Here is a 17,076-nt window from a genome sequence, read left to right as displayed (position 1 = left end):
TGAGAATCAATTGTCGGACTTTTTCATATCCTATTGTGTCTCAATCCAATTAAAAGTTCTTATTATGATATATTTAAAAAAGAAAAATCACAAGAATGGATTATGCAGATTCTCTCATACCAATCTAAAAGTGCTGTATATATACAGACCTAAATAGTTGTCGCCTTTTTCCATGTGTATTATCACTATCTTGCTATTATTTTCTGCATGAATAGACCAATATTGAACAAATGTTTATAATAAAACAAAACTGGTGGGCACAAAACCTTCACACTGGGAAAGATATATTGTGAAACAATGTGCGCTACATATTATTTATGAACTTTTCAACATATAGCTAATAATATAAGTGATTATCACTTTTACTCCATTAATTTTACTAACGTCTATAATATATGTTTTATAATGATCATAGAAATATTTTTTTCATCCCTAATATAATCACACCATTTAAGATTTTGCACTAGAATAACCTACATTATTAACTGTTTGCTTTGAGGAGTCGAAAATAATGTAAAGCTATACCCAACAATGGAGATGAGTAATGTAGTAGAAACTTTTAGTGAAAACCATGGTAATTGATCCTACAGATGCCAAACATGGATTATTAATATCTTCCTTCTTAACCCTACTTTCTCTCATATTTTATTACATGAAGTGTTATTTCTTCCCAAAACACATATCCTTTAACATTAATGGGTGTCTTAGATAGCATCTTTGAGTTATGTGACTTCTTTCACATGCACCACGGTAGTAAGCTCAAGAAACCTAAGCAACTTCAGGTAAATATTGCCTACTCATTTCTATAGCTTTCAACTTCAAACTCTTTTTTGCCTACTCATTTCAGTGTTTATGGTGAATAAAACCGACTAATGGTCATTTTATTAGCAACGAAAATACGATCCGTTATATTTTTTTCCAAGGTTGAATAAGAATATATATAAAGCATCAGTTAATGAATACAAAGTTGCAAGTATATCTTTCTACTATTATATATTCATTTTATGAGTTATAACAATCCAATTCTATATATAATTCAGATGGATTGCGAAGGATGCGAGAGAAGGGTGAAGAAATCAGTGGAAGGAATGAAAGGAGTGACGCAAGTGGAAGTGAACCCTAAACAAAGCAAACTCACTGTGATTGGGTTTGTGGAGCCAAACAAGGTGTTAGAGCGCGTGAGACACCGCACCGGTAAGAAAGCAGAGTTCTGGCCCTATGTCCCCTACGACGTCGTCCCATACCCATACGCACCCGAGGCCTATTGTAATGTGTTGCAGGATCCAGAAGTTTCTACACGGGCGAAACATCTGCTGTCCCAAAACAGTGTGTCACTCATTGTAACGTTCAGAAAAATAATTAACTATTAAAATTATAAGGGGAATGTTGTGAATGATTCAAGAATCAAGAGACACTGATTTTCTTGTTCTTTACTGGATTATAAGGGGAAATAGGAGTTATTATTATTATAAAATGAAAGACTTCAACTCGGCCACTTCAGCTTTATTTGAAGCTGGTTGGGTTTGTTCCATTTGGGATTGGGCTTATTGGCGATCCCATAACCCATTACATAATAATTTTGAAAAGGGGGACTTACGTTCAACCTAGTTTTTTTTTAAAATTAAAATAATATGCTTTTTAAAATATTTTTTAATAAATCGTTGAGAAATTAGTTTGTGTCGAATCGACTTAGCAACTAAATTTTGTTACAGAAAATTTAATTTTTAATGAACATTTAAGAAGTACATTTATCTCAAACAGATTTCTCAAATGAATTTTATAAAAAAGAAGATAAAAATAATTTACATTTTTTAAAATATAAATCATATTTGCGAGTTGTTGAGAATTTAACTTGCCCTAAACTGATATTTCAACTATTTTTCAACATGTATTATAAATTATATGCCTTATTTAAACAAAATTAAAAATCAGCAAACTACTCTAGAAAAAAATCAAAATTTAAACCATGTACGTTTTTAAAAGTATCTAATGCAAATTGAAAAAAATAGCATTTTTAGGAATATTAATATGTGCTTTTCGAAATATTAATGGGTTATAAAAAACTTATTCTTGGCCGGAAAGATTATCCCTGAAATGAAGTTGACGTCAGTTATAAAGGACCGAAACTTAGATGTCACAGAATTTTATGCCTAAATTGAATAGTATTTTAGTGTTGAATACAATGATGCTTTAACAACCTGTTAACCCATTATACCTTACCTTTTTCCCCGTGACCAAAAAGCTACGTTTTAATGTTCTATTATAAGTATATGATGTATGTAGTATAACTTATTTATTTGCCTGCCAGCACCATCTCCTTTTGTCTCTAGTTAAAGATTATGGCCAATTAGTGCAACTAATTTATATAAACACTCGTATATTCCATGCAAGTGATCCACCCACATAAAGCATCGTTTGTGGGTTACTAAATAATGTGTGGTGGATAGCTTGGATCACATGGATGCCACATTTTAACTAATGGTGAAGGTCACTCATAAATCATTATATGTTATCACGACTTTTATACTGATAAAAAATTGTATTATTCCATCACAACTTATATATTAAAGTCATATAATGTTACCACGACTTCTAATAGCTATAATTCGATAACCAAATTTTTTCATCCAACAACTATAAAGCACTTCACATTAATTAATATATAGTTGACTATAAATTGACGCTGAAATAAATAAGACTAGGTTACCTCCCATTAGGGAATCCAACTCATTCCATCATAGCTAGGAAGGTTAAAGGAGTTAACAGTCTCTAGCCATGTTTTTTAAAAGGGTTTTTCAAATTTTATTATCATATCATACTTAACGAAAAGAGGCAAATAAAGAAGAACATAGTTAATAGTTGTTGACATTTTTTTAGATTTCTCCTTGTGTGTTACATGTCCATTATTTAAATGACTTCATTTAAAGGTGGAAATGCAATTGATAATCCAAACCAACATTATTTAATATTTTAATCAAAATTATGCTATTTTATATTACATTCAACATTTCTAATGTAAAAATATATTCTATGAACACCATCAATAACATTTTATTATGGAAAATGATATATCATCATGTGAATCTTTCAAACCATAATGAAAGTAATGTTTATTACAAAATAATTTTATTTATTCATGTTTGTTTTACAAATAACATATATAATTTATTAATTTGTATGAAGATTTAATGAGAATTATTTTGTTATATTAAAATGTGGTGGAGTGATGATAAAGTTATCTCCTCCATATACAGTGAGAGCCACTAATAGGCTAGAGGACATAAAAAGATTGAAGGGCACATGGTCTCATAATATGATAGAAGTGAGACTCCTCTCCATTAATGGAGAGACAAGTGCTATGTAAAAGTAAAGAAAAAATAATACATATTGATATTTATATCTTTTTGTTTAAAATGATATTACACTTTTACCCTTAAAATACAAAGGAAAAAGTCACTTGTCTCTCCATTACTTGAGAGGAGTCTTACTCATATGATAGGTGTCACATGTCTTAAATAGTGTCTCATTACATGTCTCAAATCAACCAGAATATTTTATTTTAAGAATTTTCTTTTATTCATTCACGTATCAATATATGATTGACCTGAAATAGAGAATAAGACATTAGAGACATGTAATCTTCATCTCTGATGACATATAACATGTGCATGTGCCCTCTCTTCCACGTCTCAGTTGGCACAGAGAATGGATGTTTATCACCGAATATCTCACATCTCATTCATTACTTCTTATTTTCTTCCTCTTTCTCATCATAATTAAACTAACTATTTCTCCTTATATCACGCTATTCTATTTCCTCATTTTGCCTTTTCTGTTGCTTGTTTTTTACCCTTTCATTTTCAAACTCTCAACCTCCAATCTAATTATTAACCCACCTTTATCTCATTCCATCATCAACCACATCCATTTCCTTTATTCAATCCCATCATTCTTAAATAATAAAATATTCCCTCAAGATATTTGGTTGAAGCATTAAGTTCCCCTCAAGATATTTGGTCGAAGCATTAATTCCTGGGTGTCTATTTTTTAAAGAGTAATATTATATCTTACTATATTATCATACTAATCTTCTTAGCTACAAACAATTGAAACAATTGATATATGTTACTTATAAACCAAATAATAGTAAATAAAGTATCACCTTATGATATATGTCATTGTCTTGTAGTAGAAAATTAATAAGAAGATTTAGTGGAGAAAATATATCAATAACTTTATATATTTGGTTATCCATCTAAAATCTTTCCAGGGTTAATTTTATTGTATCCTTTTCCAGTTAATAAGTGCACTTCTACAATGAACGGAGATAACATAACAAAAATAAGTCAATGTGTGAAATTGTGTTAATTAAGTGTTTTATATGTTATAGAATTTGATGTAAAATTTAAAACTACTTGTATCTGGTTAAACTTAAAATAATTATTTTGTTGTAGTGTTTCACTTCGGGTTTTACTTCTCTCTCTTTATAACATTAATTAGTTGTAGTATCACTAACATCTCTCTTTGTATTGCGAATGTAAAAATATCATCATATTTTTGTATTGTAAAACTAAAAAAACTTAAATGCACAATGACCAATGTTAACATTCCATTAAGGTAGCAACAAAATTAATCAACGAAAAGGGAAAGAAAGGGAGTTGAGGGTGTTGTCACTCTCAAAAGGGTGTGTTATTAGGACGGGGATCACCTCTCTCTCCATTCCCGTCCTACTGTCCTCGTCCAATTAAAAAATTTAATTTAAATAAAAATATATATTATAATAATATAAATTAATATTTTCACATTATTCTATAAAGTTTTATTAGTTACGTATATGGGGATAGGAATATCCTGGGACAAATGATTTTTGTCCGTGTTATTATTGATGCACACAGTTTTTGTTCAACCCCATTATGAATCAAAAGTGCCAGCTGGCTCAGCATTAAAATAAAAGGACTTTTTTCCATTATCCACTAACTGACACTATTAAAACGGGAACCCTCAACAACCTATCGCATCAAGACGCCGTTACACTATGAGTCCGTGAAGCTTAGAGAATGGCAATCTCGTAATAGGTCTACAAAACAAAGGGTAATTACGTACACAGGTTGAGAAATAGCGAGGTTAGTGGGGCAAAACAGAAACAAACAAAACGGAACCGAAAGAGTGAGCGATAAGAAGAAGAGAGAGAGAGAGAGACAAAGAGTGATTCAGAACAACTTCTTCTTCTTCTCGCAAACCAAATCTCTGCAAATGCCATAATCTGAATTCCATGTTTTTTTCTTTCACTTTGCTTTCACGTAACACTACATTTTCTGTAAGCAAAAATGTTCAACCCTGCACTCACAACCTCACTTACTATTTTTTTCTCTCCTTTTATTTGCTTTATTTTTTTAATATAAAAATTAATGAACTAATGTTGGTTCAGTTATGAACTTAAAAACGATGTCGTATTTCTTGTTATAGTAATATATGATTTTATATTTCTTCAGTATCAATATTTGTTTGTTCACTTTTTATTTTATTTTATAATAATTGCATTTGCTATGTTTTGCAGTGCATGTGTCTCTGAATATCGAAGATCTTGTAGGATCAGAGGAAGGCTTGATCCGTTCTAGAATCTTCCATTTTTAATATTTTTCTGCTTCCTTTAATTAGTCAATGTTATTTTCTTAATCTAAGGTAACATGGATTATATTACCTTAAAATGCGTTTTATTTATTTATTATGAAATTGATTAATTAAGGATTAAATGCAATTTTGGAAATTAGAGGTATGAAGTGAACTAATATGGATATGTTTTGTTTAAAGTTGATTTAGATAGGTTATGGCACATTGGGAAAACATGGGGGAAATTGCAAATGTGGCTCAATTGACTGGACTAGATGCTGTGAAATTGATTGGGATAATTGTTAAGGCTGCAAGTACAGCAAGGATGCACAAGAAAAATTGTAGACAGTTTGCACAACATATAAAGTTAATTGGAAACTTGTTGGAACAGCTTAAGATCTCGGAGTTGAAGAGGTACCCTGAAACAAGAGAGCCATTGGAGCAGCTTGAAGATGCTCTTAGAAGATCTTACATTTTAGTCAATAGTTGTCAGGACCGGAGCTACCTCTATTTGTTGGCTATGGGCTGGAACATTGTTTATCAGTTCAGGAAGGCTCAAAATGAAATTGATAGATACCTGAGGCTAGTTCCTCTCATTACTCTTGTGGACAATGCTCGAGTTAGAGTATGTGTTAATCTTGACTCTCTTGTCAATTATGTCTGTTATCTCTTGTTGTTATTGATCTATTTTAAAATGTGGGTTGTTATCATTTGAGTTATGCCTAGCTCTTTGTTGAATTATTGGGTGACAGTTACCAAATAATCCTAAACATATTGTTATCCATCATATTGCATTTGCCTGCTAGATGGAATAGCATTTGATTGAATACTCTTTTTTAAGCTCAAAGTTTTCATATCATACTTCTAGACTTTTTTGCTGCATCATTTTGATCCTTTAGATGAATCTGGGTCTTCATTTTACCTAAGTTGTCCTCTCATTCAGCATCTCTATACACAATGTAATGGCCCAAGTTGTAATCCATTGAGCAATTACTCAGATCCCTGTTTCTTTTCCTCATGTTTGTCAGTGTGCATGCAAGTAAAGGATGTTGATAAGTTGATGCATGTTACTTCCGGATTTTGCATATTCACCTGCATTTATAAAGACTTTGCCATGCTTTATATTGTTAGTTGTCACTTACGCACTTGTAAGTTTGGTTTGAATATGGCTTACAATCTATTGCTTCTCTGGAATATTCAGGAGAGACTTGAAGTTATTGAAATGGATCAACGTGAATACACATTGGATGATGAGGACCAAAGGGTGCAAACAGTTATTTTAAAACCTGAGCCAGACAAAGATGATACTGCAATGCTGAAGAAAACTCTATCTTGTTCTTACCCGAACTGTTCTTTCACTGAAGCACTCAAAAAAGAAAATGAAAAGCTTAAACTAGAGCTACAACGATCACAAGCAAATTTGGATATAAATCAGTGTGAAGTTATTCAACGTTTATTAGATGTGACAGAAGTTGCAGCCTATTCTATTCCGGGGAAGTGCTCTCCAGAAAAAAGTCATAAGAAAGAGGAGAACAGTTACTCTGATGCCAATGCTAACAAGGGCCATTCGTCTGATGTAAAATACCATGCAAAAAGTGACACCTTTTCAGCATCAAGGTGATTTTTTTCTCCAAACTTTAATAAGTGTTTCAGTTTCACTCATGACAATTTGTTAATCAAAATCCAAAAATTTATGTGGATCTTGAGTCATACATTTCTGACATCTAGGAAGACCCAAACTTGCGTCTTTCACCCCTTGTTAATTGGCTTGTAGTCATGTAGTTATTTAAAAAATATTCTTTTTTTACTTACTTATGATACTTATGTGCTTGGGCTCTAACAGAGTGTCAGTTTCACAAAAGGATCTGCTGTCAACTCAGAGTTCATATCAACAGGAAGATTGGCATGCTGATTTACTTGCTTGTTGTTCTGAACCTTATCTTTGTATGTTCTCTCCTGATTGATTTTCTTTAGTTTTGGTATACCGTTATAGGACAAATTCTGTCATAGCCCCAAGATATATCGTGGTTCACTATATTACAGTTTTGCCAAAAGAATGATTTTCCTTGTGCATTTCCATTACGACAGCAGTATAACTTCACAGTTCTCAAATATCAATACTTATTTGTTCCATTATCTTGGGGTTTATTCTTCATCTTTTTAATTTTTATAAATTCCTAGTAAATCCAGCATGGTACTTGAGGTATAGCATGATTTGGGGAGTTTTTTCTTTCTTTTTTTCTAACCTTATGGGCATATGTGGTCTTTCACGTGATTTGTAGTTATAATCAAAATTGAAGTTTCACTTTCTTCCCTTCTCTTTCACCAAAATTTAATCCCCTTGATTTGTTTTTGATTTGGTTGACATGTTTTTCAACACTAAATTGGATAAATTTGATGACTACTTGAGAATTAGAAAGACTGTTAAAAAATTGGGTAGAGGTGGCTTGCGTGATATATATGAAAATTTATGTTGATGTTTCCGGACAACCGATTTTTGTGAATCTGAATTGAGACTACAGACAAAATTTTGTTTTGATAAAATGGAAATTTAGTAACAGCTCTCTAAACATTACAAAAAGCAAGGAAATAAAAAAAATTAAATTTGCTCAAGAGAGCTCTCCAAGTAGTAATTATAGCATTTGATTTTCAGGTATGAAGACATTCTTCTATCCTTGTGGAACATTTTCAAGGATTGCTACTGTTGCTACAAACAGACCAATGTGTAAGTTAAATTGTATTTTGTTAGCATTAAAGTGATGAATCTATGTGTGAGTAATGTTTCACTTTAAATTTTTCTTGCCACCAAGACTAAAATTTAAGTATATCAAGTCGATATCAATCTTAACATTATGGTTTCAAATTATATTTTATTCCGTAGAATGATCTATTGCTTGGTTCCCGTGAGTTGTGGGAAGTTAAAATGATGAATTCTTAAATCTTGACTTCATTAACTTAACTGAAGATTTTTAACAAGCCATATCTGTATTTTCTTATGTTGGGAAGACTGAAATTGAGTGATATATCTTGAACATTACCACTAATGATGACATGATTATTTTATGTAAGACCTTTTCTTCATCCTATTAGGTTAATATCAAGGGCTCTTTACATTGCAAATATTTCTCATTGTATGTTATCCTCAGCTTCAATCTGGTTAATTTGAAAATAGAAAACACAACTTTAATTGTGTATTTTATCCAGCTTCTGGGGATGCATGTAATGAATTGATGGCATATTCTTTAATCTTATCTTGCTGTTGCTATACTTGCTGCATAAGGAGGAAGCTTCGGAAGATGTTGAACATCACGGTATTGCTCACTTACTATGACATAAATATGAACTCTCATCCACTCTATTTTGTCTATCATGTTTATAGATATTTAGATATCTTTAGTTACATTGAAGATGTGGTAGATTGCATATAAAGCTTTTTTTGACAGCATTGCTCATTGTACAATATAAAGCGTATTTATATTATTCCAAAGGATATATATTTTATGCCTATTTTCCTAATTGCAAGATAGCAACTGTCCGGAAGTATTTGATCCATGCTTATTATCTGTTAGAGTGAGAAATACTGGTAGTATTAAGCTATGAAAATGGAGCTCGACTACTTATAATAGAGGTGTTATGCCTCTTAATATGTAGAAAAACAAAGAAAGAGGTAACAAAACAGATACCCAAGGGTCCCATACACCAACGGAACTCCCAACCTCCTTTCCTCATGTTCTCAATCATCGTTCTGCCTCCTCTCCATACGCTCCAGTGTTGTCTCCCTTCCATCGACCGCTGCCTACCTTCCATCATTCTCTCGAACTTGTCAAATCTGGCCTGGATGCACCATTTAGGGCTCTCAAGATTGGGAGCTTTGATAGATAGATAGGGACAGTGAATAGTGGTAACATTAAGCTAGGAAAAATGGAGCTCAGTTGCTTATAATAGAGGTATGCCTCGGAATATGCACACAAAATGGATGAAAGAAACTGGAGCGAAACCCATGGAGTTTCCCAAATTTCACTCAATACATGCTTGCCTCTCATAACCTTCCTCTCTAAGTTGATTCTTCTCTTCCCTCATAGCTGGCCAACTGTCCTTGCATAACAACCTTCTATGCACATTATTTCCCAGCTATGGTGGCCTACCGGCTACCGGTGTATCACTATCTAATTATTGAGTCTTATTTATTTATCTGTTTACCCACGCCTAACTATTTCAAAGTAGAATCTGATTCTCCAAAATTCACAATGTAGGTTAAAAATATATATGAATAACGTATTTGTTACAATTTGAACATAGACTGGAATTTAGTATTACGTTTACATGCCTGTATTTGCTTGGTCTTTTTAGATGTTTCATTACTCAGATAAATTTTATATGCTAGGGGGGCTTTGTTGATGATTTTCTCTCTCATTTGATGTGTTGCTGTTGTGCCCTTGTGCAAGAATGGAGAGAAGTGGAGATCCGTGGGCTTAGTGGTATGTTCTCATTATGTAGTTTACTGTACTAAAGTATCAGAAACTTTCTCTTGTTTAGAGTGCAAATTCACCTTGAAAGTGTCTTAGCCTTGTCTTTTCTCCCCCCCAAGCAAAACCTGTTCAATTGTATCTAGCTTGGTATTCTTGTCATCCGATTTTTTTACTGTTAGATTTTTTAGCGGTAAACAGTCTTACTGATAAATGTTCAAGTCGTATTGGAAATGTTTGATGTTAAACCAATCATTTTTGCAGGTCCTGAGAAGACAAAAACTAGCCCTCCACCCTCCCAGTACATGGAATCTTAAGTAACCAATGAAACTGTCATCCGATTGCATGTGGTTATTTGATGTTGGAATTCTCACTGTAAGGCTGAAACTTTATGTATTTATGTTCTGGCCGGACGTGGCCTCAGCTACCTACATCTTATGTATAGTAGCGCTTTCTTGTGCTTCAAAAACGTTGTTTCTAGATTTAGCTGATGGCGTATCAAAAAGACAAACTAATTTTTTGTTTTCCTGGTTCAATATAGTTTGACTTAATTTTATTTTTCTAAGTTTCCGGAGACTCAATTTGGATTGAATATATTGCTTGCAGTGGATGTCACTAAATTATTAGTATCAACTTTAGATGTCCATTTTTGTTCAATTGTTGAAGACAGGTTTTCTTTCTAAGCATTATATCTTGGGGAAGTATAGTGTTAAGGATACTGAAAGCTTATTTATATTAAAGGTCAGGGTAAATTGTGCACGGGTGTGACTTGTTGAGAAGGTAAAAAGTGAACATGATGTTAAAAATCAGTTGCTTAAACAATTGTTATATGATGAAATAATATTTAGCATAGATTAGAATGCTATGAAAACTATATCCAAAATAATATGGCACAATGACAGGGTAGAGGTAATGATTATTTAAAGAGTGTAGTAGAAGCGATGAGGTATTTATATGTTATGAAAGCTATGTCCATCATCTATTATTCACGTATATTAGTTTATTTAAGTGTTAATAATAATTAATACATGAATGATTAATAGTATGCTAACAATATAAACAATTTTTATAGTGTTGTTTCATAAACTTTTTTCTCTATTGGGAGGAAAAAGTTTGAACAAGGTAATATAATGTGCTATGGTTTCTCATAATATACACATTGTTTTATAGCACAACAATTACCCCTCCATCCTAAAGATATGGTGAACTTTTTACAACTAGAAAAAAGGTAATATCTATTTCATGCTTTGTCCAACAAAACAATCACTAACTCACTAATTTAACTTCTTTTTTTTGATGATTAACTAATCACAAATGATATGTAATTTCGAAATATTTTAATTTTTATTATAATTTTGATTTGAGATTTTTTGTTACAAATTTTTACCATCTTTTTTAGACAAAGAGATAGAATTATGTATTCTATAGTAGAATTGACTAAGTATCATATAATAGTACAATTTAAAATAAATATTATAAGATTTAGTTTGATTTGATTAGATTTGAAAATAAATTAAATTAGACTATATATATTATATTAACTTAATTAAGATATTAGGATTAATTATTATATCACATAATTTATAAGATAGATATAATAAGATTGGGTTTTTGAGATTGGAAAGTAAATTAAATATCTTTGAATATTAGTTTGTTATATGTGGGAGAGATTGTTCAAGATTTGGATATTTAATTGTTAGTTACAACTAATCTTTTTCCGTTTTCTACCACAGAAAAATTAGTTTTTTATTTTATTTTGATAAAATTGAAAAATAATAATTAACTTATTTTTTCATATTACGCCTATTCTGCAAATCTAATTTTGAAGATTGAAAAAGACTGAGAAAATATTTTGACATGTTTGAACAATATCTAGTCACGTTTAGTGGCCCATAATAACACGAAATAATCATCACATTCCCCTATCTATAAATAGAGCCCCTAACCCTTCTTTTCCTTTTCAATTCAATTGTGAAAAAGTTAGGGTTAGGGATTTTACAATTCTCAAAGCAAGAAAGTTGAAGAAATTTCTCAATCTCATCAAATTTCAACATGTCAACATCACCAAAGAAGATTACCCTCAAGAGTTCTGATGGAGAAGCCTTCGAAGTTGATGAAGTAGTGGCGATTGAGTCACAAACCATCAAGCATATGATCGAAGACGATTGCGCTGATAGCGGTATCCCTCTTCCTAACGTCACCAGCAAGATCCTTGCGAAGGTTATAGAGTACTGCAAGAAACATGTTGATGCCGCGGCTTCTGAGGAGAAGCCAAACGATGATGATCTCAAGGCTTGGGACGCTGATTTCGTCAAGGTTGACCAATCCACGCTGTTCGATCTCATTCTGGTAATTTTTTCGATTTCTTTTGTATGTATTTGTTTATTTTTCGGATTTCTTTTGTATGTATTAAAATTTTGGATTTTCTTTTATAGTTGGTTGGAATTGGGTTTTCAAGGTTTGGGTTTTTATGAAGTTTTGATTATTATGCTTTGTCTGTTTGTGAAATTTAATTGAGAATTATGTTAAAGATTTTTATTTGAGAATCGAAATTTGTATGGTTTGCATTGTTGCTTTGCTTTCTTGAAGAGTTATTAATTACTATTATGATTTTTGATGAAGGGTGTGCCCTTTGAACCCTGTCTATTTGCAAAAACTAATTCTTGTTGCTCACATGAGCAATTCGTTGCTTATATTATGGTTTCACGTGTTTAGCTTTAATTCTTGATCGTGTTACTACTTATTCATAGTAAATTGTTGGATGTTGTTCAGCATTCTTTTGTTGTATGCCTAAATTTTCAGTGCAATTGATTTCTTGGCATATTTGTGTTGACATATGTTCTATGCTCCGTGTTTTGGATTATTTGCGCAATATAACAGAAACTGAGTTTTTTACTAGGTTGTGGATGTAAGTTGTGCTTTCTTATGAGTTTTTTCTTTATAGGCTGCAAATTACTTGAACATCAAAAGCCTGCTAGACCTTACATGCCAGACTGTGGCAGACATGATAAAGGGAAAGACTCCGGAGGAAATTCGCAAGACCTTCAACATCAAGAATGATTTCACCCCTGAGGAAGAGGAGGAAGTTCGTAGGGAAAACCAATGGGCTTTTGAATGATTTCAAATTCTCTATTAAGGCATGTCTTGGGGATTTTATGTCATGCTTTCCTTTATTCACCAAAGACCGTCATGTGAAATGTCTATGCTATATACTTGGTTTATTTTTTTCTCTTGCTTTCTATGTTCACTGTTCAGACTTATCTTTCATGAATTCAACTCCGTTTTAATTTGTAAGTAATATTTGAATATGGTGAAATTCTGCTGATGTTACGTGGAATGATTTGCGACTCTGTGGCCTAGAATGTGTTCCATCTCCTTCAAGATGTGTTTGTTATTTTCCATTTCCAATTAATGTAACATTGCTCACTCACCTGAGTACAACTAACAAGTATATTATATCGTTAATGTATCATTTACAAATCCAAAGTCACAGGTTTCTGCATTTTCTAATATATTGAACGTGAGGTGTGGCAGTGGTAGATTTTGACGGTTTATTTAAGGCCTCCAAACAAATAAAAGATTTTGATCATTGAGAACACAGAACAATGACCTCCTTGGAAAAACGCAGGGATTCCTTATATATTTTTTACCCCCAGATAAGTTTATTCGCCTTTTCTTGATTCTTCCCCCGAAATTCCTTGTACCCTTTTTAGTGTAGGCATCTTTTTGAGAGGAATATTTCTCTATGGTTTTGCTGGTGTACATTGTGCTGGGTTATGCCAACACGGCAGAGCTGTTAAGGTCGTCTATCCTACAAAGGCTAGGTCGTTCTTGCCAAATACATGTTTCTGGTCTCCAAAAGACTAACAGAGGACTTTGCATGGTTTAAGATTTTGATCATCATTTGATATCTATGTTCCCTTCAACAAACCACAACAACCAAGCTTTTTACCGCAACTAAAAATATCTAAATTTCTATCATGCTCTAACTAATTCATTTCGTTGAGAGGGGTTTTAATCATATTGACAATTAATCACTGGTAATGGTAAGCGAGGCTACATTAAATGAGATTAAAAGCTCATTATAATAAATTCGATACATCATACAAAATTGGGATTCCCTGTATCAGTATATATGTCGCAGAGGAAATGTAATGCAGCGGCAACTTTAGAACCTCAATCGGGATTAGTCTCACATCCAAATCGATATGAAGATACCCAGGCATCTATGAACCACAAAGAAGGAAAAAAGAGAAACTATCACCTAATAAAAATGAGATCCTCCATATGATTGTTGAGTGGTTGAACAAAATCAAGAAATGCAGCCCATTTTGGCACTTTTCTTTACTGCTTCTTTCACTGTTGGTTGACTGCTTCCAAGTTGTAAACAATATACATAATCAACACCATTCTTCACTGCTTGACCGTGGCACTTTTGACCAGAAGGAATTCAGCCCATTTTGGCACAGGAACCAATGAGGGAACGAAGGTGTAGCTATTGGGATTTGAGAGAGTGAAAGTAGAAAAGAAGAGCATGGTGGGGGAGATGGGTGTAAGAATAAGCTTGAATGGTAATGGAATGAAAAGAATGGAGAGGTAGTGGTATTGTGTTGAAAAGTAAGAGTGGAAGTGGTGAAGGAATGAGGGTGAAAAGTGAAGAAGATGGAGAGGTCAGAGGTGAGACTCTGCCCATTCATTTGGAGAATAAGTTCACATTCTCTTCTCCCTTCTCTTGTTGTTATTATTGTGTTGAGGAAGGAAGGGAGTGAAAAAGAAACTTTAATGCTCATCAAACTAAAGTTCTATAAGTGAAACTTATATATTGTTAATTAAGGACATATATCTTACTACAAAATCTTATTAGAGTATAAGAAAATGAATACTTTACTTGCAAATTAATCAGTAAGAAATATAAATATAATAGAATAATTTACAGGATAATATAATACTTTTCTTTGAAAAAACTATTACAAAAAGGCGAGGGGATGGGTATCAGTATATAATAACTTATCATCCAACATAAAGACTAGGTACCTTAACAAAATATATAAAGACATGATGGTACCTTAACACATGTAACAGAGCCCATTAGCCAAATAGGTAACATTCATTTCAATAAAGTGAAAAGGTAATAATGAAATGAAAAAATTCCGTTGCCGGGAATCGAACCCGGGTCTCCTGGGTGAAAGCCAGATATCCTAACCGCTGGACGACAACGGATATTTGATGTTGATACGTTCAATGCTAAAATATTTATTGGTAAACTGATAAAGAAAAAGTTAGAATACACAAGAAATACATATGTTATACTCAGATTAAGTTAGAATAGGCAAGAAATACATATGTTATACTCAGATTCTTTCACTTCATAGGCTTTTAAGATATTTTTAGATGTCACGCAAAACTAGAGCTGTCAAAACAAGCGAGCTCGATTGGGACGGCCCACTAAAGCTCGAAAATTTTAGGGTATGTATATTATTTTATACACTTTTTATTGCAAATCGGATGTGGATTAGATTTACTCGAACGGACTCGAGCTACCACTTTTCCTTATTTTTTTAAAATCTTTTTTGGAACTTTGGCTTGGTAATAAGCCTTAGGTAAAAATTATTTACAAAACAACTTTTAATAAAAAATAGATAATAAATATTATGTTGTGAACTTTGAATAAAAAATAGAGTAATGTTTATACCATAAATATTTATAAATTACAATAATGTTTTAAACATTATATTATTTTCCTATTTTGCATAACATTCTTTTAAGCCCAATACAAAATGTATCAAATCAAATTAGAAGACATCGAACCATAGAGATTTCACTTTTTCTTTCTTAATTGTGTATTTAATTAGATTTAACTTTTACAACAAAAACATAATAAAGAAAACAATTTTTGCAACAGAACTAAATAACAACATAATTTTTTCAACAGATAACTCTAAATAACCAAATTTAATATAGTAGTTCATGATAAAATGTTGATAAATAACATACAAAAATGATATTATTTTTTTATAGTTCTAAAGCTTTATATATTATAGTGAAGTCCAAATTATATTATGTTATAGACTGAGTGTCTAATAAAAATAAGATATTTAATAAATGAATTATGTTAAAAAATATATATATGGACTTCATGTCTTAACTAAAAAATAAGACATTGGATTTATAAATTTGGTTGTATTGAACACATGACACATGGACTTTAATATTATTTTGAATTTTTAAGTTAATATGATTTGATGGTATACATTGTAAGTGCCCACTGTTCAAACAATGTAATTTTTAAATCAGCTATTGATTGATATCAATTTATCTGTTGGTATCGGCTGCTCACTAAACCCGCAAGTAAACACCCATATAATAGGGATAGATGGAGGTAAATTTTTATGAAGTTTTTGTCATTACTACATATACTTGCCATCCCTAAGATTTCTTAGTTTAAAAATGCAAGACGAACGAAGAAAATTTCTTAGTTTTCATCCTTTTTCTGTGCATTCATTCGTTCTTTTGATGGAATATTTTATATTTTTATTTACTTATGGAAATGTTTAATAGTTTCTGAAACTCCAAGAAAAGGGTCGGAGATGTTTAATTTTATGGTTGATGATTCACATTCTATTACCTCAATTATTCACAAACAACAGAACACTATCATTTTAAACATTTTCATTTCATATATCCTCCCCATTTTATTCATCTAAATTTAAACCTACATGTTAAATATATTGTTCCTGTTATTTCTTATAGTGAAAAAAATCGTCTTTATCATGGTAAGTAAAATTATCTTAATAAAATGTAGAACATCAAAATAAAATAACAAACTTATTTGAAACTACAAAAATATAATATTTAAAATTAAGATTGTTTTAACCCTTCTACATCACCAAGCTAAAGGGAGCTACAACTTTAATTTAATTATATATATAAATGTAATATTAGATCACTTTTATTGTTTGATAGGATTTGGTATTGGATTAAGAATTTTTTTAAAACAATA

At 31.7% G+C, this 17,076-nt stretch overlaps 3 protein-coding genes, 1 long non-coding RNA gene and 1 other non-coding gene across 8 annotated transcripts; 3 read left to right on the top strand and 2 right to left on the bottom strand.

The window, feature by feature from the left end:
• On the top strand, positions 696 to 1,370 carry LOC109350385 (heavy metal-associated isoprenylated plant protein 26-like). Its single transcript, XM_019591625.1, has 2 exons — positions 696 to 782; positions 1,041 to 1,370. The coding sequence occupies exons 1-2, from the start codon at positions 696 to 698 to the stop codon at positions 1,368 to 1,370; spliced, it is 417 nt and encodes a 138-aa protein (XP_019447170.1).
• LOC109348736 (protein MID1-COMPLEMENTING ACTIVITY 1-like) lies at positions 4,993 to 10,709 on the top strand. Of its 3 annotated transcripts, none has more exons than XM_019589280.1 (9): positions 4,993 to 5,317; positions 5,558 to 5,682; positions 5,821 to 6,235; positions 6,812 to 7,227; positions 7,454 to 7,554; positions 8,264 to 8,335; positions 8,815 to 8,921; positions 9,995 to 10,088; positions 10,341 to 10,709. In XM_019589280.1, exons 3-9 carry the CDS (start codon positions 5,828 to 5,830, stop codon positions 10,391 to 10,393), a joined length of 1,251 nt encoding a protein of 416 aa, XP_019444825.1. In that variant the 5' UTR covers positions 4,993 to 5,317; positions 5,558 to 5,682; positions 5,821 to 5,827; the 3' UTR covers positions 10,394 to 10,709. The 3 variants fall into 3 exon arrangements, with proteins under 3 accessions (XP_019444825.1, XP_019444826.1, XP_019444824.1); XM_019589281.1 differs by having other exon boundaries at positions 5,812 to 6,235; positions 6,812 to 7,205; positions 7,456 to 7,554; XM_019589279.1 differs by having other exon boundaries at positions 4,994 to 5,317; positions 5,812 to 6,235.
• On the bottom strand, positions 9,453 to 10,000 carry LOC109348740. The gene is made up of 2 exons (XR_002107787.1): positions 9,756 to 10,000; positions 9,453 to 9,718 (listed from the first exon to the last, which is right to left on the bottom strand). It is a non-coding gene; the product is annotated as an uncharacterized LOC109348740 (long non-coding RNA).
• LOC109348733 (SKP1-like protein 1A) lies at positions 12,021 to 13,390 on the top strand. 2 transcript variants are annotated; one of them, XM_019589276.1, is made up of 3 exons: positions 12,021 to 12,425; positions 13,021 to 13,210; positions 13,256 to 13,390. In XM_019589276.1, exons 1-2 carry the CDS (start codon positions 12,129 to 12,131, stop codon positions 13,192 to 13,194), a joined length of 471 nt encoding a protein of 156 aa, XP_019444821.1. In that variant the 5' UTR covers positions 12,021 to 12,128; the 3' UTR covers positions 13,195 to 13,210; positions 13,256 to 13,390. The 2 variants fall into 2 exon arrangements, with proteins under 2 accessions (XP_019444821.1, XP_019444820.1); XM_019589275.1 differs by having other exon boundaries at positions 13,021 to 13,388.
• On the bottom strand, positions 15,225 to 15,296 carry TRNAE-UUC. The gene has a single exon. It is a non-coding gene; the product is annotated as a tRNA-Glu (tRNA).

Source organism: Lupinus angustifolius, chromosome LG06 (genome assembly GCF_001865875.1).
Source record: "Lupinus angustifolius cultivar Tanjil chromosome LG06, LupAngTanjil_v1.0, whole genome shotgun sequence".
Taxonomy (NCBI): Eukaryota; Viridiplantae; Streptophyta; class Magnoliopsida; order Fabales; family Fabaceae; genus Lupinus; species Lupinus angustifolius.
The sequence above is the reverse complement of the archived record's forward strand: the minus strand, read 5'-3'. Positions and strand labels throughout refer to the sequence as shown.

Excerpts from the sequence above, each read along its gene's own strand:
- LOC109348733 (XM_019589276.1), top strand. The coding sequence starts at position 12,129 with ATGTCAACATCACCAAAGAAGATTACCCTCAAGAGTTCTGATGGAGAA. Across the intron at positions 12,426-13,020 it reads CGCTGTTCGATCTCATTCTG|GCTGCAAATTACTTGAACAT; the intron begins GTAATTTTTTCG and ends TTTTCTTTATAG.
- LOC109348736 (XM_019589280.1), top strand. The coding sequence starts at position 5,828 with ATGGCACATTGGGAAAACATGGGGGAAATTGCAAATGTGGCTCAATTG. Across the intron at positions 7,555-8,263 it reads TTGTTCTGAACCTTATCTTT|GTATGAAGACATTCTTCTAT; the intron begins GTATGTTCTCTC and ends TTTGATTTTCAG. Across the intron at positions 8,336-8,814 it reads TGCTACAAACAGACCAATGT|CTTCTGGGGATGCATGTAAT; the intron begins GTAAGTTAAATT and ends TATTTTATCCAG.
- LOC109350385 (XM_019591625.1), top strand. The coding sequence starts at position 696 with ATGGGTGTCTTAGATAGCATCTTTGAGTTATGTGACTTCTTTCACATG. Across the intron at positions 783-1,040 it reads AGAAACCTAAGCAACTTCAG|ATGGATTGCGAAGGATGCGA; the intron begins GTAAATATTGCC and ends TATATAATTCAG.